The sequence below is a fragment of the Tauraco erythrolophus genome, chromosome 2 (genome assembly GCF_009769465.1).
Source record: "Tauraco erythrolophus isolate bTauEry1 chromosome 2, bTauEry1.pri, whole genome shotgun sequence".
NCBI classification, from domain to species: domain Eukaryota; kingdom Metazoa; phylum Chordata; class Aves; order Musophagiformes; family Musophagidae; genus Tauraco; species Tauraco erythrolophus.
Genome location: NC_141466.1, coordinates 96,983,938 through 97,009,866, shown reverse-complemented (window position 1 = coordinate 97,009,866; position 25,929 = coordinate 96,983,938). Strand labels below are relative to the sequence as shown.

At 40.6% G+C, this 25,929-nt stretch overlaps 1 protein-coding gene across 2 annotated transcripts in view; it reads right to left on the bottom strand.

The window, feature by feature from the left end:
* Positions 1–1,197: 1,197 nt before the first annotated feature.
* The window catches only part of LTBP1 (latent transforming growth factor beta binding protein 1), a 204,689-nt gene continuing 179,957 nt past the window's right edge, over positions 1,198–25,929 (bottom strand). The window contains exons 28-33 of one of the 2 annotated variants that reach the window (XM_086628160.1): positions 22,745–22,873; positions 21,283–21,423; positions 18,797–18,967; positions 6,016–6,138; positions 2,614–2,763; positions 1,198–1,367 (exon numbers count right to left, since the gene is read on the bottom strand). In XM_086628160.1, coding sequence (XP_086484286.1) covers positions 1,198–1,367; positions 2,614–2,763; positions 6,016–6,138; positions 18,797–18,967; positions 21,283–21,423; positions 22,745–22,873 — 884 coding nt within the window. The remainder of the gene's footprint in view (positions 1,368–2,613; positions 2,764–6,015; positions 6,139–18,796; positions 18,968–21,282; positions 21,424–22,744; positions 22,874–25,929) is intronic. The other variant, XM_086628169.1, reaches the window with a different exon arrangement.

Sequence of the window (25,929 nt, the reverse complement as noted above, 5' to 3'; positions counted from 1 at the left end):
GGCCATCATACTGAAGAGACTTATTTGCAGATTTAGTGGGAAACATGCCTAAACCAGGAAAGAAGAAAATTCCACGGGAATCAGCTTCCAAGTCAAACATTTTCTGTAGGTCTGTGTTTGAAATCTTCCCTCTGGAAGCCTAACTTCAGGCATCAACTAATTCAGATTCTGGTCTTATTAAAACAGCATGAGAAGGGAAAACCAGCCAGACAACTCCCTGTAACTATTGCAATGTAAATTAATCTAGTACTGTAAACACCTGAGGGGTTGATTCTTGTAAAATAAATACTTATATAAGAAAAAAAGCGCCTGCAATTAGTAAATAGCTTTTTTTTTTCTAAAAAAAAAGGTGATTTTATTGAGTTTTAATATACAGCTTTAATATGTTAGGGTAATCATACAAGATCTCTCTTGTGTTCAATTTACACATTACAATACAGAAGTGAGCTAAAATCTTTTGTTTTAATGTACAAAAGGAATCCAATGTTGTCCACTAGCAGCTTTGAACTTGGCAAGAAAGGTTCTAAAGACTTTAAGTGCAGTTAACAACCATACAGAATACAAAATGAATATAAGGACTTTTCGCCAAGGTATATAAACATTTGAAAACAAATGGTGCCTGCTCCACAGGGCAGACAACTAGCAAATTAAAAAAAGTCACTGACCAATGTTCCAGAGAAGGAGGAGCATTACCCTGTGTAACAGTTCTTATAAAATGGCCTAAGAATATCTGTATCATAGAATTTGTACTGATCAGAAGAAAGGTCTGAAAAGAAACAGTAGGCAAGGAACTGAACAATCAAAAAATGACATAGTAATATAAAATATTTCCATCACTATTTAAATGCCAAATTAATCAAGCAATAGTAAAAAAAAACACAACACCAAACAAAAACCCAAAGCTCTTCTGTTTACAATAACAGCACTGTTTTTGCTTATTTTCAAAGATACTTTTCTTCTTATGAACACACTATATACTTGTTTGTTTCTTTCATACAGAGTAATGTGTCCATTTGGTCTGTCACTTTAGTGAAGCTGACACACAATCAGCCCATCATGTCTCACCTTTGACATATTTTAATGCTTTTCCCCCCTTACGTTCGCTACGCCGGTGCCTTCTCTTCTCAAGTTAAATACTTTTCTTCCTTTACTTTATACAGTGCAGAATATATGGGCTTAGGATATGGAGGTTTTCCTCTACTCCAGTTCACTGTCTAGTTCTGAGTTCAGTGGTGTGCAGTAGTTTGGCTTGTCCGAAGGTACGTACCCTGGGAGACACAAACACTTGTACGAACCTTCTGTGTTAATGCACTTGGCGTTCTTGCAGAGAGACATCCTGTTGTTCAGCTCGTTGCACTCGTTCACATCTGCAAAAAGGGGACATCAAAACACATGCACTTAAGTCTGGTGGGTAGGTAAAACTCATTTATTTCCAGCATTGTCAGGAGTAAAGTATTCTGTATGAATACACTGAAAACTGTATTTTCAGTTCAGATGAAGTGGAATTAGGTTGGGTCAAAAGCTGTAGCAGGTGAGTATTTTATTGGGAAGAGGTGGAAGTTATCACAGGAAATCAGTAGTGTATTAAATGGCCTTAAACTGTTAGATCACCAAGTCCAAATTCAGCCTAAGCTGCAAAACAAAAATTTAATGACAAATTACAGGTTTTCATGTGATGACTGAAAAGTGGTTTACAAGCAAGAAACTCCAAGTTCTTAGTATAATATCTGTATTTTATTTTTATTTATCTGTATGAGCTATTGGTGTTGTCAACTAAATAGTTGTGAACCGTAAACTACCTGCACTCAATATTGTGCAGCACTGGCCTGAAATACACAGGAGCTACACCTTTTCTCGCTGAGGCCAGCTTGCCATAAAGTCCTAAAGATGACAAAGCCTGAAGGCAGCTCATCATGATACAGCTGGGAGACCTCAGCTGTGGGTTGCAAAGCGTAATGCTGAGGTCACTACAGACCTTAAACTAAAATACCCATGCACGGGCTCTACCAGGCTTCTACACCGAGGGACGTTGTTTTGCTTCGTCTTCTCACTGACACTTGCCATTCCCATGTTTTAACTGAAGACATAGACATTCCATGTCCTGGTTAGTAGTTGTGCAGATTTACTAGTTTGAGAGTGAGAGGAATGATCTGTTGACTGTTGAATTCCGTGAGGATCAGGGACCAAACCCCACCTAGTGGTTATCTGCATATTTAGGTGATTCAACCACTCTAGAAATCTGCTCCTAAAATTACTCTTCTACTCTGTATCCATTTCCATCCTTTTAACTCACTAAAGCCTTTGAAAAACATTTGTTCTGTATGTTAGTGTTAAATTACTGATAAAAGTTTAAGCTTCATTACACAAATGTGTGTCTGCTCATTTCTGGGCTCTTAACTGAACACGGCTGTCATGACCAAGATGAACTGAGGAACACCAACATAGTTATTTCTGGAACAATATTTACTGGCCTTTGCAGTAAATCAAAGTTGCCATCTTTAATACAATTCAGGTGATCCTCTCGAAGCCCTTTGTGCCAGCCCCTCCTGAGGTCAAGTGACTGAGTAAACTGACAGACTAACAGAAGATGATGAAGTAATACGCTGTCCTCACCAACACAAGTCATTTTGGCCATGTCCAGGTGATAACCGTCAAAGCAGTCACAGGTGTAGCCTTCCTGGACTCTTACACATCGGCCGTTTTCACATCCATTCAGAATACCACATTCCTCTGCTTGTAACTCCTCAAAGCTGTTCAGAAAACCTGGGTGGAGAAAGAATTGCAAACAAGTAAGTTACAGAGCTGTTGAATCAGTATACCCAAATGTATAGTGAGAGTCTGAAATTCTCTCACAAGTTTACTGGAATGTGACTTCACTTTGCAGAAAATAGGTCAGCTTTAGCAGATCTGCACCATCTGGAGTTTTATTTGCACTAGAAAAGTGCTGTGATGTGTTTCAAGATGAAGAACTGAGTAACTTTGTGAACTGTTAAGTTTTTAATTTCTGTTTAAAATCTGTGATTTTTTTTGTAAAGGAAACTGCGCAATCTGACAGCATATTTTTGTAAAGGACAAATCAGTGTTTTCTAAATAGCACGTTTTATTTGAATTGTGTGTATCAACCTTTACAGAAACAAAGGTAAGGAGTGGTAGTGCAGTTTGGGGTAAAAGTTCGTTAAAACAGCATTCCAGAAAAATAAAGTGTGTGGAGGGAGAGAGAGATGCATTCTAATTTATCTAGAAGAAAACATATTAACAAAAAAAAAAAGTCGATCTCAACTGCCTTAAGGAAAGTAAGAACAAATCAGAGACTGCTTTCCTGTTGTGGTTTTGGTTAACAACCCTTTGGCTGGTACTTCAGCGACGGATGCCAGTACAAATAAATACCTATAATCTACCAATTGCTCCTTGCCATAATTCTAGATGGTGAGCAGTCAAAGCTAAAGGGTTGTCTTTGCATTCACTGATTGGTGCAAGGCCTTTTGTGCTTCCTGTCTTAGGGCTTTTTTGACAGTTATGCTTTTATATATAAGGAAGGATTTATACTTAAAAAATTATTTGACATTTGTCCGTGTTCAGACATTGTCTCTAGGGCTGAATTGCTCCTGTTCATCCAGCACGAGTTTTTTAACTAGCTTTCTATTCGTGGAGCAGTGATGTAACAGGACTGCAGATGGCAGCCCATCACATCAAAAAGACTTTTGAGAAAAATTCAAGAGCATTTGGGAGTCACAGGTTTACCAGCATAATGAATATATGGTATAGGAATGGAGGGGAAATTTGAGGTGGAGTAGGATACATCTCCCCATCTGCCTCATAACTAATATAATTAATGTAGTGACTCCACAGACAAACTAAGGGTTTATCTAAAATCTGTTTACTGATTTATATTGCTGCAACTGTTGTGATACGTAGATTTGCAATGCTACCTCGGAATATGAATTTCTCCCTTTCCTTGTGCTCGTTCTCCTGTCTTTATATTTACTCCATCTTGTCTTGGTTCTTGAGGCCTTCTTTTCTTTTGTCCTGCTGTGCCTTTCCTCCTCTGCCCTTTCTGTATTGTCCTCCATTTAACTTCTGTACTGTTATTTCCACTCCCCCCACCCCATCTTTGACTACATACATTGTTTCTATTCTGGATTTTCTCTAGCATGGTGGGATTCTTAGTAAGGATCATGCTGGTCAGTCATACACTGAATAAATCCTGGAGATGCTGAACACATAAGGTAACATGAGTGCTTGCTGCCATATGCCACATCTCAAGAACGTATAAATACGTAGCATGTATACAAGTACAGTAAGAGGGAAACAGTACAATCTTTTCCATGGCCCTAGTAAATTACATCTCAGTGCAAAAGTACTGGGAATATTGAGCGGACTGTCATGAAATATGGTTACAGCGTTGACTGATTTTCATTATGTTCTCAAGTCCGCTAATAGAGCTTGCGGAGGGCTCATGAGGGTCCTTCAAAGTGAAGCTCTTTGCTAATTTAGAAAACAAACAGTGCCAAGAAAGGGAAAGGTGCCTCCTACTAAATCACAGATTTTTTTTTTTTTTTTAAATAAATGCATCATTTATTTGAAATATAGAATATATGTACACATATATTCCGTAGACCACAGCAGGGTTGTGACTTTGAAGTCTTTGATGCCCTAAACATGTGGCAACTGTATCTTACGCATTTGCTGGCCACTGTATTTGATTCAGTGATAAGATGGGAGCAAGAGACATGAGCTCTTAAGCCTCTGCCCCTAAGACAGTGGACTCAGCTGTAGATTCAAAACTGTACACAGTTTTATCGTATGCATTCACCACTGCTTATAACTTGCAAAGTGCTTCTTTCCCACTCAGTATTTTATCTATTACATTGGTTACCCAGTGGTCTTTCTGGGCTTTTCTTGTGTTTGGTAGTATCATCTGTGTGACATTTCAATTAAACACCCACACTCATTACTGTTTAATTAAAATAATCTGGATATAAAGAAATAAGACAATTTACAATTCTGTGTAGAGCTAGAAGGTCATTTAGATGCTAAATAAAAATGAACTCGTTAACCTGATTTTTGTAGTTCTATAGAAATGTATAAAGTGCAATGTGCCCAAGAAATGCATATCACCCTTCTGTAGTGTGCTGTAATCCTCAGGCCCTGTTCTGACCTATCACCATTACTTTGGAAATAACTCCTTGTGCAGGAGAAGCACCTTTGGTAAAGAGTGTAGCGGCAACTTGTGGGCCATGTGTATAAAGCATGGGAAGTTACCAGTTTCTTCCAATACCTCCACTGTTCTTCTCTAAAACTGTGACAAAACATGCTGATTCTGTACAGGGTGGCTGATTTTGAGGAAGATGCTGAGATCTGTAAGCATTCCTATCCCACAAGTCTTAACAGTGCGCTGGGCCAGACCCATAAAGAACCCTGATTTTCCTGAAGTACAACTGATTCGCTGTATACAGTCGCTCACACCTGCTTGGCAGGCCGTTCCGTCTAGCCTGAAGGCTATAGGCATGCATACTCTCTCATCATACTGTGCTGGACATTTTCTCTGTTGAGCAAGAACGACTTGCGTGCTCTCCATTTCCCCCATATAAATTCTGCTGGAAAATCATGGAAAGCTGGAGTGAAGGGATTTTTTTTTTTTTTTCTTTTAAACTAAATGCACTCTGAAGAAATCTGTCCCATGATCCAAAGGAAAATTAATTTGTGAGAAGGAAAACTGGCAATCCTTTTGACTTTTAGCTGTAAATCTGTTGGTAAATACAAATTTAGACACTTGGCACAAACTATTTCACTATATTAAAAATTATCATTGTACTCTGAGCCCAACTGGACTCTTATACAGCACTGGCTCTTGAACCAGAACACCTGACTGAAAGCTAGTGTCATAGGAATAACTAATACATAAATAGGCCACATTACTCAGAAGAAAACAGAAGAATGAAGCCAGCTACAGCAAAACAATCCAAGTTACAACCCTTATTTCAAGTATTTTACATAACAGAGAAATTTGCTTACGGTCTTCAACAAAGTATGGATTTGTTTCTGGAGTGTAGTGCTCCTCAAAGTCAACCAAAGCATCTTGTCCATATGGCCGTCGAGATCCTGGAACAGGAATGTTGCACAGCTGGGCATAATCCTCTGGAGGGGGAAAGAAAATAGGATATAAAGTAATCACGCTTGTAACACAGGCTGCATTACATTAGTCCCAGTGAGCTGTGGTTCATATTAGCTGGAAATAAATTTATCTTCCTAGAAACACCATAAATCTGCAATTTCCACAAAGCATTCACTCTTCAAGAAGAAGGTCATTAAAATGTTAATGAGCCAAATATGGACTATTAAGTCATAATAGAGATAACACGAGGGAGAGATTTGAATCAATAACTGTACAAAAAGTTATGGGTCAGGTTCTTCTGGCCTGCATGGGAAGGAAGAGCAGAGATGCTCTGTGTCCTGCTGCCAACACGCCCTCTCCAGGGCTATCTATGGTTACACTCCTCATGCTGGTGGAACAAAGGCTATCCCAGACCATCGTGGCTGCTAGCAGAAGCCACCCCAAAGGAAGCAAACTGGAGCAGGTGGGGCCATGTTTCTGGCGCTGCCAGCCAACCTGCAGAAATCACAGAACGAAAAATCTGTCTAAAATAGCCTACACTCATCTGCAAACATCAAGCCACAGGCTGCTCAAAGCCTCTGTGGCTGTGAACCTCAAAAGGCAAGGGGGCACGCACAGGAGAAACAGCTATACTTGGATTTTCTGCCTCTCTCCAATAGCTAGACTACACAAGTTGAAGCAGACCAAAGCAGCTCTTCATTTTAGCTGTCAGAGTCCATGTCTGAAATGCTGATGCAGTTTCATTTTTCATTTGATTTATTGCGTCAGCTCTGTTTCCGTTACCATTTAGTAAAATATATACAAGACAATTTACTTGAAAATAGAAATGTTAAAATACAGCAATCCAGGTGCTCCTTCACTGTTGGTACAGACTACTTAGCATCTGTTTCTGTGAAGATTGCCTGGTGTTCTGAGAATCAGGCAGAGTAAGGACGGGAAAGAAAACCACCAAAAGAGAGAGAGGAAAAAAAGCCCTAAGCAGATACAAAATCCAAGAATTGCAGATGGTTACAGAGCCAGAAACCTCATGCTGTGTAGAACTGTCCCAGACAGCAAATAGTTGGATAAATCCAGACTGCCTCTAGACAGTACAGAGCACAGCCCTACTTGCTGCCCAGCATTGTCATTTTATTTTCACAGGTAGTATCTCCTCCACCTGGAACGGTTTTATTTTGTACTGAAAACAACGAAGCGTTCAAAAAGTCTGTTTGAATTCTGTGGTCAACAACTTGGCTCTTCGAGAGCATAAGACTGTGCAGTACAGGCAGAGCTTCTCTGTGCACACTGCAGAACTGCCACGGGGGCCAGTCCGAGTCCGCAGAATGAACTCCCCAGAGAACTGACAAATCATTGTAAATCTCACCACCTTCTGCTTCAGGTGCAAGGTGATTTCCTCCAGAATATATGCATATGCAGTAATAATTGTAGTCAAACAACTCTCTGCTCTCCTAGATGAAGCAGCACACTGCCCAAGAGACATCCCATGGCACAAGAAACAAAGCCAGCATGAGAAAATAAACGGCATATAGCAAATGTTACCTCCTTTAATGCACAGCTTCCCACTGACATACTATGATAATTGGAAGAGTTTTAAGAGCTGTCATAGGACCAGAAACACCCAATTCTTCCTTTGCCACATCTAACCCCAGATAACATCGACGTAGAGGAACAACCAGGTTATCCTGGACTGACTCCTTCATTGTTTTGGGTTGAGCTACTCATTATGCCCGAGGGCTTTGATACGTACACACAGAGAAAAGCTGTGCAGAAGTGCAAAAGCACTTTCTCACAGATGTACACAAATGTTCTTGGCAAAGGAAATCTATGCTCTACCGCAAAACACTAATTCATCTGGCCTGTGTGGAAGAAACCACCACACAAAAACAGTCAGTGAACAGCAAGGGGAAAAGGCAAGCAGGTCTGAGGGATCGCTACTTCTTCCACATAAATGTGATCTGATGGAAGGAATTGGACAGAATCTGGACAGAGGCTTCTTGGATTACTCAGTGCTAATGTTGCACTTAGTGATAGTGGTAGTGGAAACAATGTTCTCTGAAGGAAGCAGTCGGAACATTTGAAAATCCACAGAGCTGGAGTTCGCATGTACATGAGAGTTGGGCAGTTTGAAGATTGTGCAAGACTATTTTATACTGCACGTTTGCCAAAGCAAAGTTGTTTATTATCTAAAGGAGAATAAAGAAATGTTGACAATAGAAACTTGTTTCCTGCCACACTGGTCCTTCGCCAGTCAAGTTCTGTATGTCTGCATTTTTAGGTCTCATTATAAGTAAATTAGTGGCTACAAAATGATGAAGAGCTGTTTTAGGGTATACTGTATACTCCAGTATTTGTTACTGGTTTACTACAATCAACAACAAGGAGTTGTAACTATAGCAAGGTTTTCTACAAGGCTCTACATACAACTGTAATCTATTAACCTCTTGAAGTCTATTATGCTTAATTAACCATTTGTTAATACATTCTAATATTTTTAACAATTTATACATTATTTGTATATAGAGCTTTAATACAAAAGCTGACAAAGCATTTAAATAGCCTTAGGTCACTTCAGAATGTATACACCTATCCTTATATGTAATTGGTATCCTTGTTTTGATACATACTGTGATGACTTGGAATTATCTATAATGCTCTCTTAATACTGTACGTTCTATGTAGTGGTTCCAAGTAGTGTAGACTTTATCTCTTGTCTTTTGTAATGTGTTGATTCAGTTACCAGGTGCTCAGGAGATAAACCCAAGGAGAGTAACAGCAACCCACCTAAGAAACCAACAGCAGAAATTCAGGACCGATAAATAATGGCAAGTTAGCTATGTCACCTTGCTGAGCTTGTCTTTTTTTTTTTCCAGGAATGAAAAGGGTGGGCAGAGAGGAGAGTACAAAAACTGAAAGGTATTCAGGGGGCCACGTTCTGGAAAGATCACGAGAACCAGTGTTTTGAAATAAGGTAAACTAGGGACTTGAATGCCTGAGAAAAATGAACCCATCAGAGCTCCCCTCTGGAGGACAGAACAAGTTATGGCAAGACAGATGTGTATGTACAATTTCTGTTGTTTTAAACTTTTCCCCTTGCTATGCTATGTTCCTATAATTCAAATTAAAACCAGCATCTTTCGGGTCACTGTGCTGTACGCTGGTCACAGTTTTGTTGCAGGGAAGGGAACTAAATGAACAGAGTGCTGTAAGATTTGTGGGTAAAAGCATGACTGGCGCACAGAAAGTTGCAGCAAGTATACAAATGAGAGAACTGCATGGTATCGCCCCAGGGAGATGACAGTAGGAGACTCAGACTAAGGCAGCGGTAAGAGGGCAGAGAGCAAGGGAAATGTGCAACTACCCCTAAATGACAAAAACAACTTAGTTCTCACAGAAATTAATGCTCACTTTCAAAATAATCTTACATGTAAAGCAAAAAAAAAAATTCTGTAATTCACAATCAACAATAAAACCTTTTTCTATATGGATTTATTTTCTCTGCTCTCTCATCTTGTGGCTGTGATCAGGGACAATACAACTGCAGCTCAAGAGGAAAAAATGACTTGTGTTTTTAATATGATTTAGTTTACATTGCTCCATGTGTTTCTAAGTTTTTCTCATAACTTGCAAATGATGCATTGAGAGAGCTTGTTGTATAACTTAGGATAGCTGTTATAAAAGGAAGCTGATGCATGCTTCCAAAAATGTAAAGGACATTTTTAAAGTCAGATGTGTTCATACAAAAGAAGCGTATGAGGGGATTATAGCTAGATGCACATGCATACTGGCACAGATGTTAGCCATAACTGGTGATGAAAGCTAGGCTGACAGAGACAATGCAACATAAATTGAGTAGACTGACTGACTTTTAGGTGCTTGGTAGCACAAGTGCAGCTGTGCAAATGTGCATCTAATTTGCATATACAGTTGTAACTGTGCAAGCCTGTGCAGGCCTTATTTGTACCTGGGGGCCTAAAAATCCTAAATTCTCTAGTCTGAAAAATTATTCCATATTCCATGTCTTTAAAGCAAAATATTATACAAAAAAAGCTTTTCTGACATAACCATGATACAACTGCACCACAGCCCATCCTAGCTCCTGTCCATAAAGCAAGTTCTATTTCTGTTCCAGCTCCACCAAATTGTCACCATCACACACAGAAAAAAGGAGCCAAAGCTATCAACACCAAGGCAGTTCCTTCCAATTATTTAAGGATGCAACAGTTTCACCATGGAAGAAATCACTGGAGAGAAGGACAAAGCCAAGAAAGCGTTTATTATGTGTAATAGAATAGAATAGATGTCCCTTCCCAACCAGAGGTTCTGGACATCAGTCTGAATTGGTAAAGTTTATGCTCTCTCAGGAGACTGCATCATCTGTGAACCAAAGCTGAAGATATTTCTGCTCTACATTTAGATTGGGCTATTTGACAAGTCAGATAATTTAATTGACATCTTCCGTGAACAGATGCTGAGGTTTGTGGTGGACAGCATTCTCATATATTGAAACTATACGTAGATCTACAACTCTTGGTGCTAAAGAAAAAGGGAAGGGTACCAGTCTTAAAGGATTTTTTTCATGAATTAAGAAGGATATTCATATCCTCACACGGAGATAGTCTAAATTAAATCGCTGAGGAAAAGCTCACAGTGGATGTAAAGCTCTTGTTAAAATTCAGGTAATTACCAACCTGATTATTTCAGAACCTCTTAGTAGTCACCTCTTGTTCCTTAACTAACGTTGCTCAAATTTCCTAGAACAATCTTCTTTCTCCTTCTGCTCGAGGTAGATTGTTAAAAGTTGTAGCAAGAGTCAGGTTGTTTCTGCCACAACTTTGCAAATGGCTTTCTGACTCCTTGCTGACTCCCACGTACACTTAGAGTCTGAGGTTCCATGAGGAAAACTCTTCCAATGCTATTCTGCATGTCTCTCCTAAACTTTAGAAAAAGCACTGAAAATCTTCATCAACACAAATGAAAGCAGCCAAAAATATGCACAACTGAGCATAAGACTTTGAATATTCAAGGCCCAATCACTGTAGTATTTTAAGCCCAACAGAAAACCCATTTGTCCAGAGTCCTTACCAGAAAGTAAGGAGGCACAATACCATCCTAAATGGAAAGACAAACAATGGTCTCCAGAAATGAATCCAGTGCCTCCCTGCTGATCTTTACCATCTCAAAACAGGTCAGATGGAAACTCATTCTTTACAGACAGTGGTTTTCTCTGTACTTCCAGATCTTCATGAGTGACATTAGCCAGAACTTGAAGGGAACACCATGTTCTCGTAATATGGAAGCTTAGCCCAGAACTAACTCATAATGTTTACAAAGGATACACAGAGTTCCTTACAACAAAAATGCAATCCAAACAATCTGTTCTGCCAGAAGGGGTAGAATTCAACATGTAGGCATCTCCAAGGGTCTGCACATGAATTAGTCATCTAGTGTCCCTTTTTAGTCCATGGAAAGACATAACCACTTCTAGGACATCATCTCATCCTAAAGTAGATGTCTGGAAGAGGTCAGAGGAATCTAATGCTCAGGGTGACTATTTCACTTTCCTGATGGAAAACAAAACTGGTAGGACCACCAACACAGATGTGAGCTTCTGCATAAAAAACCACATGTGAAATTGGCCAAGAGAAATGCTACATTATACGACACACCAGATGATTCACATTACCTACTACCCTCAGTGTTCTCCTAGTCTGGGCTTTGCAAATGGAGATAAAGAGAAACTTCAAATACAACATAAGTCTTCAGCAGTTCTTTATGCGACTCCTAGTCCCACAGAACATCTGTAACATCCATTGACTGGAGTTCTACCATTGTCCTTTCTGAAGATCTTCTAAACGTGAAGTGGATCCATAGAAACCCACAAACTACCAGAATTTAAAACATACAGTAAAAGAGTAAAAGGTACGTACAAGGTTATGCAAACAAGCAGGCTAATGAACTGAATGCTGGTGGCCTTTACAGTTGCCTAAGAATGTGTTCATGACATTATCTTAGTAGTCAGACCACCAAGTTCTTAGTTATAGATGTAGTAATGTACTCTCACCTTTAATAAATACTTACTAAAACATCTGTTAAAACTGCAGAGTCCCAGTCCTACCTTACCTCCTTTTTCTATATTAAAACTTCTCCAGGCAGCCAGCTACGGAAGGAGAAAGTGTCCTCCTTAACAGACCAGCATATCTTTAGTTCAGGGGCACATAATTCCACCTTCCTAGCATCCTAAGGTGTTACTAAAACAAAGGCGGTACTGCACTGCAATAACAAACTCCAAGAAGATCATTTTACAAATATAAAAATAGGCAGTCTCCCTAAACTACACACTAACCCTGGCACACCACCTTACTCAACATATTCTAGCTGCTACTCCTATCTCTTCCCTTCAAATTTCCTGTACCTTGTAACAATATACCTTGTCTAAAATCCACTCCAGTCCCATAAGGGTCTCACAGGATCTTCTGGAAGTTCAGCAGGTTTATAGTTCAGGTGCTACACGTTCAGGTTAACATGAGGTATACATGGCCTTCTTTTAGATTCCAGATTTTTTCAGACTTGGCCAGTTGCTCTATTTTCTGGCATGGATGCTTTGACCGAGCCGCTAAACCCATCCGTGCCTGTCCTGCTGCCAGTTACTAGAGCATGGACTCTGGATGGAGACAGTTGGGTCTTAGGGCACTAACAGTAAATTGACCAAGGAAGCGGAACTTCTGAAGGCAGGCCATTCAACAGGGCTTTTTTTTTTTTGAGTGAACGCAATGAAGAAATGATGTTTTGCTTTTATTTTCCAAAACAAAAGTATCAAAATTTTCTAATTTTCCTCAGCTAGTCAATTATTACAGATTGCAAATGACAAACCTCAAATAACATGGAGGTTTCTTAAGGACAATTACTAAAAGTTCTTTGGGCAACTACAGCCTAACACCACAATGAGCCCAGAGAGAATACATTTCAGTAGTTAATATTTTGGCATTGGGTGCAATCTGTGAAAGCCTTTATCTGTAGTGTGATGATAAGATCATAACGTCAGAGCCAATGCAGTTGAAAACAACATGTCCTGGCTTCCTTCATTTAATGACAAGAAGGCCTTTGCCACAAAATTGTTTGTACAAGTAAGATGTGCTCAGTCACATCACTACAGTTCATGTTTGCGCCATCCTATGATTCTATTTTGATCAGGACTTTGAACTAGTGTTTTGAGTTTGTTCCTTTATGTCGTCATCAAAATACTTACCAGTCGTACTGTTGTTAAGATGTTGCTGTTCAGTTGCAATACTTCAGCAGGTGCTACTTGTTCTTCTCTCAGGCTCTGAATATTTAGTGTAATTTTCAGTAGGGTTTGTTTGATCAAGTACCCATTAGTAGTTTTTAGAAATGTTAGCAACTATGTAAATTCTGTTCTCCTGCTGATGAAAGGCTGGATTTATTTTTCATTCATAAGGATCAATTCTTATGGAAGTTCTCTATCCTCCCACTGGTTTTATGCTGGGTGCTTCTTAAACAGGACATGTAAATCTTGTCATGAAAAATGGAAGTGCTTTCAAGACAAGCTGGGACACAAAAGTTAGAGGTTATTTTTATTAAAGTGTGAATCTGCTTCAGAAGGGACTTTCAAATGTATCACTCATGGTGGTAGGCCTGTATTTCCTTCTTTCTAAATGCAGCATCTAGATTCTCAAATACAAAGGGAGTATAAATAAGGCAGAAGAAAACCACAGATCAGTGACTGATCTTTTCTATGATCCAACCCATTTAATGGTGAAAGTCTTCCGATGATAACGCTTTTCACATCCCCAGGTCTTCTTTAACATGTGTTACAAATTTTCAGAATGCCCCTAACTTGAGAAATAAGCAAACACTTTCAGTAGTAAATCTGGCCAACACAATACACAAGTATTTAAAAATGGAGAAATTCCAGCTGCCCCAGCCAGGACTTGAACCTGTGACCTGCTGTCCCAGAGGTGTGAAAGCACTCACTTGAGCCAATGATATCACTTTAAGTGCTACAAACTGAAGACATGTCAAATGAATCATTTATTCAGTTCAGTTCAGTCAGCTTTAAATTTTTCTTGGTAAATGCTCCTGAAAACAGAGAAAGGCTTCCAGGTTTCTGTGTGTGTGCATGCACATGTGTGCGAGGACACATGCACAAAGGCAGGGACTGGGAGAATGAAGAACTGTCTACTGTAGAAGACCAGGTTCGAGACCATCTAAGGAACCTGAAGGTGCACGAGTCCATGGGACCTGATGAGATGCATCCACAGGTCCTAAGAGAACTGGCAGATGAAGTTGCTAAGTCACTATCCAACATATTTGAGAAGTCATGGCAGTCCAGTGAAGCTCCCACCGACTGGGAAAGGGGAAACGTAGCCCCCCTTTTTAAAAAGGGAAAAAAAGAAAACTTGGGGAACCACAAGCCAGTCAGTCTCACTTCTGTGCCCAGCAAGATCACGGAGCAGATCCTCCTGGAAACTATCCTAAGGCACATGGAAAAATAAGGAGGTGATTGGTGACAGCCAACATGGCTTCACTAAGGGCAAATGGTGCTTGACAAATTTGGTGGCCTTCTACGATGGTGTTACAGCATTTGTGGATAAGGGAAGAGCAACTGACATTGTCTATCTGGACTTGACCAAAGCTCTTGACACTGTCCCACACAACATCCTTGTCTCTAAATTGGAGACACAGGGATTTGATGGATGGACCACTGGGTGGACAAGGAATTGGCTGGATGGTTGCACGCAAAGAGCTGCTTGATGTCCACTTAGCTGCTCGCACTCCACTTAGGTTCGATGTCTAAGTGGAGACCAGTGACAAGTGGCGTTCCTCAGGGGTCAGTATTGGGACTGGTGCTGTTTAACATCTTTGTTGGCAACATGGACAGTGAGATTGAGTGCACCTTCACCTCAGCAAGTTTGCTGACAACACCAAGCTATGTGGTGTGGTGGACATGCTGGAGGGAAGGGATGCCATCCAGAGGGACCTTGACAGGCTGGCGAGGTGGGCCTCTGAGAACCTAATGAAGTTCAACAAGGCCAAGTGCAAGGTCCTGCACGTGGGTTGGGGCAATCTCAAGCACAAGTACAGGCTGGGCAGAGAATGGATTGAGAGCAGCCCTGAGGAAAAGGACTTGGGAGTGCTGGTGGATGAGAAGCTCAACATGAACCGGCATTGTGCACTGGCAGCCCAGAAAGCCAACCGTATCCTCGGCTGCATCCAAAGAAGCGTGGCCAGCAGGTCGAGGGAGGTGATTCTGTCCCCCTCCTCTGCTCTTGTGAGACCCTACCTGGAATACTGCCTTCAGCTCTGGGGTCCCCAACATCAGAAGGACATGGATGTGTTGGAATGAGTCCAGAGGAGGGCCATGAAGATGATCAGAGGGCTGGAGCACCTCTCCTATGAAGACAGGCTGAGAGAGTTGGGGTTGTTCAGCCTGGGGAAGAGAAGGCTCCAGGGAGACCTTCTAGCAGCATTCCAGTACCTAAAGGGGGCCTACAAGAAAGCTAGAGAGGGACTTTTTACAAGAGTGTGTAGTGACAGGACAAGGGGCAATGGCTTTAAACTGAAAGAGAGGAGATTTAGATTAGATCTAAGGAAGAAATTGTCTTTCTGAGGGTGGTGAGGCACTGGAACAGGTTGCCCAGAGAAGTTGTGGATATCCCATCCCTGGAAGTGTTCAAGGCCAGGCTGGATGGGAGTTTGAACAACCTGATGTAGGGGAACGTGTCCCTGCCCATGGCAAGGGGTTGGAACTGGATGATCTTTAAGGTCCCTTCCAACTCAAACCATGATTCTATTACATATGAGCATTGTCCTGGTTTCAGCTGGGACAGAGTCAGCTCTTCTTTTTAGCATCTAGAAGAGCTCCTTGTTTTGGTTTTAGTCTGAAACTTGCTCTGAGAAGAACGCTGACAGCACACGGATGTTTATAGTTGGCACTGAGGTCTCAAGGACTTTTCAGCTGCCGTGTTCTTGCCAGTGTGCAGGAGCACAACAGGATAAGAGGGAGCATAGCTGGGACGGGGGGTCCATGACTCTCCTTATGATTTGTACTTAGACTTAGGATTGAGGGCCAAACTGGCCAATTAGTATTCCATATCATGCAGCGTCATGCCCAGTATAAAAGTGAGGGCTGACCAGAAAGAAGGGCTTTTGCTTTTCCGGGGGCTCTCACTCTCGGACTCTCAGAGTGCTCTCGCTCTCTCTCTCTTTTTGGGCCTCCCGTTTGTCCAGGATTGTGGTATCGGGATTTATCTGGTTCGGGATTGTTAGTTCGGGATGAGACGGGCCTTGGTCAAGGGGTGGTGGGCAATTACACTGTACATCACTTGTTCGTATATATTTATCCTTGTACATATATGTGTGTATATATATATATTAGTAGCAGTAAATTGTTCTTATCTCAAGCCACAGGTCTCTCTTCTTTTTCTCCTTCAATTCCCTTCCTCATCCCAGGGGGTGGGGGAGGGTGAGTGAGCAGCTGTGAGGAGTTTAGTTGCCGGATTGGCCTAAACCACGACAAGCATATACCACCTCCACTGAGAAATGTAACCTCGTATGTTTGTTCTGACGTAATAAAAGATTCAATATGCTTTTATTTTTTTTTAACTATCTATGTTCCAATCTTTAAGGATGACTTAAAGTATTTGGGATCAAAGTATGCTGCGCAATCTCCATCTGATTTTAAGCCTAAATATATTCAGACTGAACTCGCTCCAATTTCTTCCTCACATTGGCACTGTTGTTTAATTTAAACGCTTGTGGGAATCCTCCATGATTGTGCTGTAGTGGAGCCTTTGTTCTGCGTCTAGGTTTGGCTTTTTTCATCATCCCTTGTAAGACAGGTTCTTCATTCCCTGACCATCTTGGTAGTCCTTCTCTGTTCCTTTTCAGATTTATCTTGCTTTAAATGTAACTAGCTAGAAAACTTCAGAAGCAAGTCTCGTACCTACCTGAACTCCCTCCACCAGGAACAGCTTTCCTTCCTTCTCTCAAGATTGCGTGCTTTCATGACACAGATGAGTCACTGTCACCATGTGATGAACTTTATACAAAGAAAAACTTTATTCTGCTTTATCTTTTCACCTGAGGAGCTCCAGCTCATAGTAACAATTCTTGCTATTAGCTATTGCCCTGTATTTTTTTTTAACTATTACATTTCATTTCATCGCAATTGTTATTCTAGCAGGTGTAGTAATTCAATGCCTGGGAATGTCCTCCTATAAGATTTGTTCTGACAAAGATGTCTCAGATTTCCATATCTTATAAATCAAATTGCTGTCATGCCCTGTTTTTCTTCTTCAGTCTCTTTCTGGGGTAAGCATCAGGCAGCAGTTACTGCAGCCAACATCATCAGAATCAGGTGCTTTTTTTAGTTGCTGCACTTCCAAAGCAAACTCAAACAAGTAAGGATATATAAGAACAGGTTCAGGGACCTTGCAAGTAAATTATAAAAGGATAAAACCCAAGCAGACGCAACCAACCACATTAATGCTTCATTGAGCTTCTCTATGTAGTTTTAAAGCCAGGATTCTTGCTACCAGTAAAACACGTACTGCTCTAGCCATAACATTATGACTAGGGTAATATAGGCCCAAGTGAAAATCCAGGTATGATCCAAATAAAATCCTTTACTAGTATAGCATGGTATTCCTACATGGAAAACCATATTACTGAACGACACATTTGTACTAAGAAAGCTACATCCAAACTAGGCCTTGGAATAGCTTATATGGGGAAAGAAGTTAGTGTGGTACCAGACTGTATATACCAGGGCTGACATATCTCAGGCATAGCATGACATGCACCTCTGCTGCTTCCACTGGTCTCTTCTCCAGTCCCCAGTAATAAGCCTGTGTGTCAGTGACAACATTTCTCTCTCTATCCATTTAGCTTTTGTGGTCAACACAAGAAGCAGTTTCTACCTGAAATATCTTGGAAAACGTCTAATTTCTACACATGTAAACAAAATATAGCCTTTAAAAAATATTACTGTCAGTCAGCTTTCTTCAACATTAAGTTATATTCCCTGGAAATTCTTCAGTCCTCATTGGTACTCCATTTCCCTTATCTATCTTAAATTGCTAATCTATACATTTCATAATATCTGAGCATATAGCCATACAATAACAACTCATTCTTCGATAGGTTTAGTGATTCTAAACCACAACTCACCAGATCCTTATCAAGCAAACACATCTAATGTAGCCAGTCTGGTGGAATATCACACTGAAAAATGCATCTGAATGTATAATACCAGCAACAAAAATCCAAAACACTTATGTAACCTGTTGAGTCTCATGTGTGTGTGTGCACATGAACTGCACCTGTATTTTCACAAAGAGTTTTTAATTTGTCAGTCATGTTAAGGAACTCTGCTACCCTTAACATGCCCTCCTGTTTCCACCAAGGTTCCAAATTCCCAGTCACTCATAGTTCCACCTGAAGGAAACAGGTCCTGCAAGTGTCAAAAAATAAAAGCAGCTACCTTTTCAAAATCTGGACTGTAATGATTTCCCCTTAATTAATGAGAAAAATTTCCATTAGTTCTTGAAGGGTTAGGTTTTTTTTTTTCTCTTTCCTGTTATTAGCCCAAGTATAAATGCAAGGGATTAAAGTGATTAAGCATTTCAGATTTCATTCCAAGAATTGACATCTGCGTTTCCTTACCTGACTCTTTCATAGGACACAGTGCGCACTGCATGCCCCAGGCTTCACCGTACAGGCAACAGCACTCGGTATACGTAGTCTGCTTTCCAACCAGAGGTCGACTACAAACAAAATCATCACTTAGATGCTGCCAGCAAAGATCCTGGTAGACCTCAGTTTCTTCAGTTTGTTCTGATGGAGAAAACAGTATTAGATCATCATCGCAGCACTGTTATTTAAAAAAGATACTGACATAATGCAGAATTTTCTAAACTTAGACCTAGCTTTACAGACTTTGTTGAATACAAATTTAAGCTTAGAAGTCATAACCAATTTTAAGTGCCCGAGGTAGCTCATCCTTTGAGTGTTCAGCTTTGCAAAAATCTTAAAAGGTTCTGATTTGGCACTATTAGGCCAATTTAAAAGCACATTGGGTTGGACACCCAAGAAATAAAGCTTCCTAAATCAGTAGTCATTGCTGAATGCTTAGTACTGACTCAGCTCTGCTCTCACAGAAGTTAACAGAGCTTGACAAAAAAACGTGTTAGGACAGAGGCGAATATTTGGGGAACTCCATCCACAGAACAAATCTATAAAAGTTGTTGTTTTGCTTTTCTTACGTTGCCATCAGTGGAATCTGAAAGAACTTTTACAGCTAGGGCAGAGCTGAACAAAAATTTAACATGGGCTCAACGGGAGACTGGACAAATACTTGGAAGAGAGTCCCATTAACTAAAACCAGACAAACTACATCAGGCTCAGGAAATCCCCTGAGCTGAAAATAGCTGGAGGCTGGGAGAGTGCTGGGGAGAATAAGGAGAAGTATTGTTTATCTGCTCTTCTGGTCCCTAATCATCCACTTACAGCTATTGTTAGAGACAAAATACTGCTCTGAACTACTGTCACATTCTTATGAACATTAACAAAAACATGTATTTTTGTCAAAGCTGGAATATTTCAGAGGCATACTAGTTCTGACAAAGATCTCAGTAGGAACAATTCCCAGTCCTAGCAATCTCTGATCGCTGCTGATTGGAGACAGAGGAATTGTAAACTTCATCTTCCACTTGGAATGTAAAAACCTCAGCGCAACTGTTTTGTAAAGACATTTGCAAGGTTTTGATTTTGTTCCAACACAGAGTGAAAAACAAGCGTTGTCACAAACCAAGGTTCTGTTTTGTCTGTGCATACCTATTTACTGCATTTTTACATGATGCACTGGTGGCATGGGTGAGTATAGATTTGAAACGTAGCTCAAGAGTAAAATGGTGAGTTCTGAAAGGGAAGGGTGATCAGCATTTGGATACCTATTCTACTAACAACTTGCCAGAACACACAGTGAAGAGCAGTACTGGGTCTCTGCAACCAACTCCAAAGTCTGCTGGCAGCATAGGAACCAGTCTGCCCCCTCCTCCTCTGGGAGGACATTGCCAGTAGTGATACAAGGCTTGAGCACTTTGTGCTGGGTGAGATCATTGTTGCACCAGCTCCAATGTGGCATGACGGAAGATCCTTTGGGCCCTTGCATTCTCTTCACATCCTAGATGAATCCAAAGGACAATCCTGCTCTTGGTTTGTTTAACTGAAGATTGAACAATAGAAATGCTGTGGTTCTTTCACAGCTTCAAGCAAGAGGATGACCACATTTCTCCTCAAAAGTACCAATCTTATAATTTGGAGTGACTAAAGCAGGCATTCAATCTGTATTCACATTTCCTTTCATAGAAGCATCATGAGAAAATTCATTGCAAGTTGTAGGGACCAGACGTCTGGATTCACGGCTATACAGTGCCAATATTAATCAAACCCATTGTAACATTTCTTTCAAAGATGTGTGTGGCATAGACAAAGCTGTGCAGGCGGCATAATGCTCTGGATTTCTGGGATGATTCTAAGAGTCTCATAATATCTAACATTTTTTTCTGAAATCAGTATCTTCTGAAATTAAAAGAACATGCAAAGCCCTACTTTAACAGTGATGCTGCAGCCCACAACTTGAAAACGTGAGCTCAATGTACCCTCAATATTAATCAACTGAAAGCACAGATACAATTTCAGCTATTTCCTCCTATATCCTGTTATTCCTGGTTTTATTCCTTGCTTTGCTAGCAGCAGTCACTCATTCTGATCTGAATCTCCAGTTAGTCCACAGCCAAACCCCAGCCTTAGTGAGAAAACAAGCAGGCTGTGCCTCACCACCGACAAGGCTGGACGAGACAGATGCAGAGCTGGTGAATCAGGGGGCTGAAGGCTCCGCAGCCCAAGCCTAATCTCATAATACTTCCAGCAATCTCCTGTCTGCATTGGCAAAGTGGAGCCCTGTGGAGTCCTACATCACAATGCCTTCTGGATCAACAGAAGATGGTCCAAGCATTGCCTTCCAAAATCCTGCAAAAGAGCAGGCTCCTCCAAGCATGACCCAGTCTAAGGTTACTGGGGTCTGCAGCCATGTCAGCACCACCTCGTAGAGGTGTACTCACTTCAGTAATAGGTATAATGGATCATACCACTTGAATCTGCTGGTCTGATGCATCGCTTTTCTGTTGCGTCCAGAACCATTGGGTGTGTACAGAAACAGTTGTAAGATCCTTCTGTGTTAATGCACTGGCCATCAATACAGCTGTTTGGGTCCTGACATTCATCCGTGTCTTTAAAATGGAAGGAAATGTATCAGGGAGAGCCAGCACAAAGTAGTCGCATTGTGTTAATCCATGTTTATATTTTCCTATATTAGGAGCAGATTTCCCTGTGTGCCTTCTGTTAATTACCACAAATACCAATTGCTGGCAGCAAAATCCTGCCTGTGCCCATAGAGAAGGACAGACAGATCAGCGGGATGCTGACCTCTAATCCTCAAGTACTAGGGAGCATCTGGATGAGGAGGCTTGCTAGGGGGGCTGGAGTGCCAGGCATACCCTACATCCAGCACAGCTGCAGCTGCTTCCCATGTTCCTATTCCTTTAGGGAGTACGAGGAGGCATTAGAGGTGGGTGTACTCTCTGAGGTTCTTTAGGAGCTGGTCAGGAGAAGGGATCACCTTACCTAGCCACAGTAGTTCTACTCCTTAGTTTGTCTTGGAGAGGAAGAGCAGAAATTTAGCTCAAAGGGAAGAGCAGGTCATTTTACTTCAACTAATTTACATCAAATCAGCAAAAACCCCACCCTTTGTAAAGAACAATCACAGAATCCCAAGGTGAAAGGCTCTCTTATTGCGGTTGCAAAAATTACTTCCTTTCATTATGCTGTTCTGCACATTATACATGGTTTTCTGCTTACAAAGCAAAAGCCAGGGTCATGGTTATGAGTAATTTTCAGCTGAATACCAGAACCAAAGGAGTACAAGATTGCGCAGACTAAAACTGGCTTATCAGTGACCTGAACTGGAATTTCACGTTGCATATTAACTCCTCATGGAAAATATCTGTCCTTGAAAAAAAAAAATCCACTTTAATTTGATTTATTATATTAAAGCCAGCACACTTACCAAATAAAAGGTGAGCTTCAACATACAGGCCTTTACTGCTCACACCACATACAAAGAACAGAAGGCTAAATTGTACCTTGGCAGAGTGAAGCAGCAGTGTGCACATAAGGAGGGAGCTACCTCCCATCGCTTCGTGCTGCCTGCATAAAGGCTGGTATCAGCTCTAGACTATGCACTCAAAGGAGCACAAGGGGCTGTTCTGGAGATGTAAACTCCTGGGAGCAATATGCTGAAAAAGGAAGCAAATAAAGCAAACCCTGCTCTACATGCCATCACCATGTCAGCCACAATTGCTGCCCAGCCAAGCAGAAGGGAAGGGAAATGACCCAATGCCTCTTAAAAAGCTGCTACAGGAGTTCGGAGGCCCAGTGTTCCTTGCCTTGCTGAGAATACCGGAGTTCTGATGGGAATCCTGCCGTGTGAGTCTGCTTGTTTTGCCCATCTGCATACCATTAGAGTGACAAGACCACTTTAAATAAACTCACCAAAGCACTGGAGCTTAACAGGGTCATAGTATGTGCCTTGTTTGCAGTAGCACTCGTAACCTGGCTGCGTATTCAAACAGAAGCCATTTTTACAGATTTCTTGTCCAAAGAGTTGGCATTCATCAGCATCTGGGGAGAAAACGTTAAAGGCTTTGTTACCACAATTATTATGAGGCCACGCAGAGGAGCAAGACGGAATAAATACACTTCTCTATTCAAGCAAACTTCACTTTAAACAGAGGGCCCCAGGAGCAGATATCCACAGAAAAGAAAACTGGTGTGGAAGAGGCTACGGTGTGTTCGCAGCCAGAGTGGGAAAGGGAAAACTGGTGGACCATGACTTTCCCTTTCCCTTGTCAGAATAAATCCTGTGGCACACAGAGACTGGAAAATCCGCAGCTCTCCTTTCTTTCCTTTGATATCACATTGCTCTTAGCATCAAGCAAAACAGATGAAGAATATGGCCTGTATTGTCCAGTATAATTTGCGTTACCCAAGGGACTCCCACTATGGATCTAATTTAATCACACCATCTAATTACAAAACTAAGTAGTTATGCTTATGGATGGACTTTGTGAGGGCTCTCCTCTCTCCATACAGTTTGGTGACTCTGCTGTGCATGGTAGGGAATCTTCATATCCGCACTGCTTGTGACTATGTTTCATAAAACTATATGCACAACTTCTGTGGAGGCTTCTCACCACATAGGAACAATTATGTCTGTTGCTAAATGTAAGGCTGCAACCACTATAGACGTAGTGACAGCTGACAAAGAGAATCCACCACACTTTCAAATGAGGCTAAATGTTTTCAGGGAGGTTTCATGGAAAATATATGCCAGCTCATATATGGCTTTTCACAGTTGTACACATTTTTTCCCAGTCTCGTATTTATGCTACTGTTGGAATTCCATTCACTTCTTTTTTTCCAACCTACTTTCATTTCCTAGACCTACCTAGAATAGTCTGTTAAAGCTAGGCTGGTATTAATAATGGCAATAAAAAAGCACAATGTAAAGTAGGTGATGCTCCTCTCGATACCAATTGCTTCAATCCACTGTCTCTTACACATTTACTTCCCACTTACTCTGGGGCAAAACAGATTTTAGCCCAAAGCCGTCATTTCCAGCTGTATAGCAGTTTTAAAGATGAATTATCAAATGCTTACTTTTTCCAGAAGAAGTGAAAGTGCTATAAAGCTATTTATTTTTACAGCCACTCTTCCAGCCACTAAGTGGCCACAAATGTTAAGTATTTTAAGTTTGACTATTTAGCAGCAAGAATGATGCAAAGATTAATAAGAAATGTCACGTACACATCTGTCTTTTTCCTGTGGAACATGGATTTGTGTCTGGGGAAAGATGGGAAAGCCTGGGAATAGAGTCAAGGAGGGTTAGCTGAGTATATTCACTTCTGACACATAACTCCAATTAAGAAAAATAGGAGTTGCTCCTACAAGCAAAAGGTTGTGGACAAAAGCAACAGGAACATATGAGTTAGTGTGACAGAGAAGGATCACTTTACTGAAAGTACTTATCCATTTATTGTTTGTCCTTCGTGCCATTCCTAAGGTTATTACAAAATAAACTTACTGAAAACAGAAAAAGTCTTATTATGGCAAAGATTTGTGGCAGGTATTTCCAGATGAACAATTTCCACACTTCAATATTTATGGCAGCTAGAAATATTATCAACCCTGAGGTAGCACAACAAAAACAATGCAGATTTTCTGAGACACATTTGGACATACTGTACACACAGCATGTCTCAAATCTACATTGCAAAGATGTACAGAAATCTGAGATCTGCAAAGATAAACAACACACGTAAACAATCCCTGAACAAAAATACTCTCAGAGAGCATTAGGTCCTTTTAAAATGAGCTCTGTGACAGTGTTCTGACTTTTCTAGATGTAAATTGTCATCCAATTTATCATTGGATAAATTGTCATCCAATTTATAAATTGTCATCCAATTTATCCAACACTGGCTCCCGATACCATCAGTCTCAGGTCTGGATTCAGGCCATGGCACTTTGTTCTTTACTCCAAGTTGGTGGACAAAGCAACAGCTCCAGAAAGCAGAGGTCTTACGTGAGTTACTCCATTTAAACACCACAGTAGTTTGAATGAATCTGGGTATTAGTGCTTCATAACCTTTAGCATCTTTTCCATGTCCCATGCACTTTACAGGTGCAAAGAAACACCTGCTGATGGTAACACCAAAAAATACTAGGACAGACAACTGAACTCAAACATGGTCTACTCAATAACTTGACAGGAAAATGGACCCTGTAGTGTCCTACTCTGTGTGAGCAAGAATAGTTTGAAAAAGTAGACATAAAAATCGTCAAAAAAAAAACAACACAAAAAATCTTTCAAGTCCCACCAGTTTTTGTCACCTCACAGAATTAGGCCTGACAGATTAGTGATTTAGCTAGAAGCAACTCTAACGAATGCCTATCTATCAACCATGTGATACTATGCCTCTATTTAGTAAATCTTACTGCATTTTTATGTGACATGAACATACAGTACTTTCTAGCTTTAGTTCTTGATCTGTAAAACAGCAATTCCAATAGGAACAAATATATAAAATGCGTGCTTTTCTAAAGGTCCTGTAGGTGCTATGTAAAACAAAGATAATACGTTGACTTCATTTTAGCTAACACAAATACAGTGTGTTTATGCCAAGGCAAATTCATCTCACATTATTAATATTGATAGCTACTTCTCAAACTTGAAAAGGAATTTCGCTGATCTCACTTTTTGTTCTTAGTGATGCCAACTCCCTCCTGCCCACACCCACCAACTCCTATCACTCATATTTCTCTACAGTCTTTTGTTCAATGATTATTTCATGAAGTTCGGTAACGAAAATATCATTGCTGAACTTCTCTTCAGTCTTTATATTCATTCTCACTTGTAGGTCTAATGTTTAACAGAACTTTCCTTCTCTGTCCCAACACCCCATGCATTTATTTACAAATTTAAGGTGGCTTTGTATTTCATATGTAAACGAGTATTTGAGGTTTGCGGTCTCAGCACCTGCTCTCACAGTATACAGCACTTACTAGAAATTAAACCAGAATATTACAGAGACTGTGTAGACATTCTTAACAATCTGTCAAACGATGATTTTCAGTAATGTTTCATATCACAAGCTGTTTTTGTCACCTAATAAAAT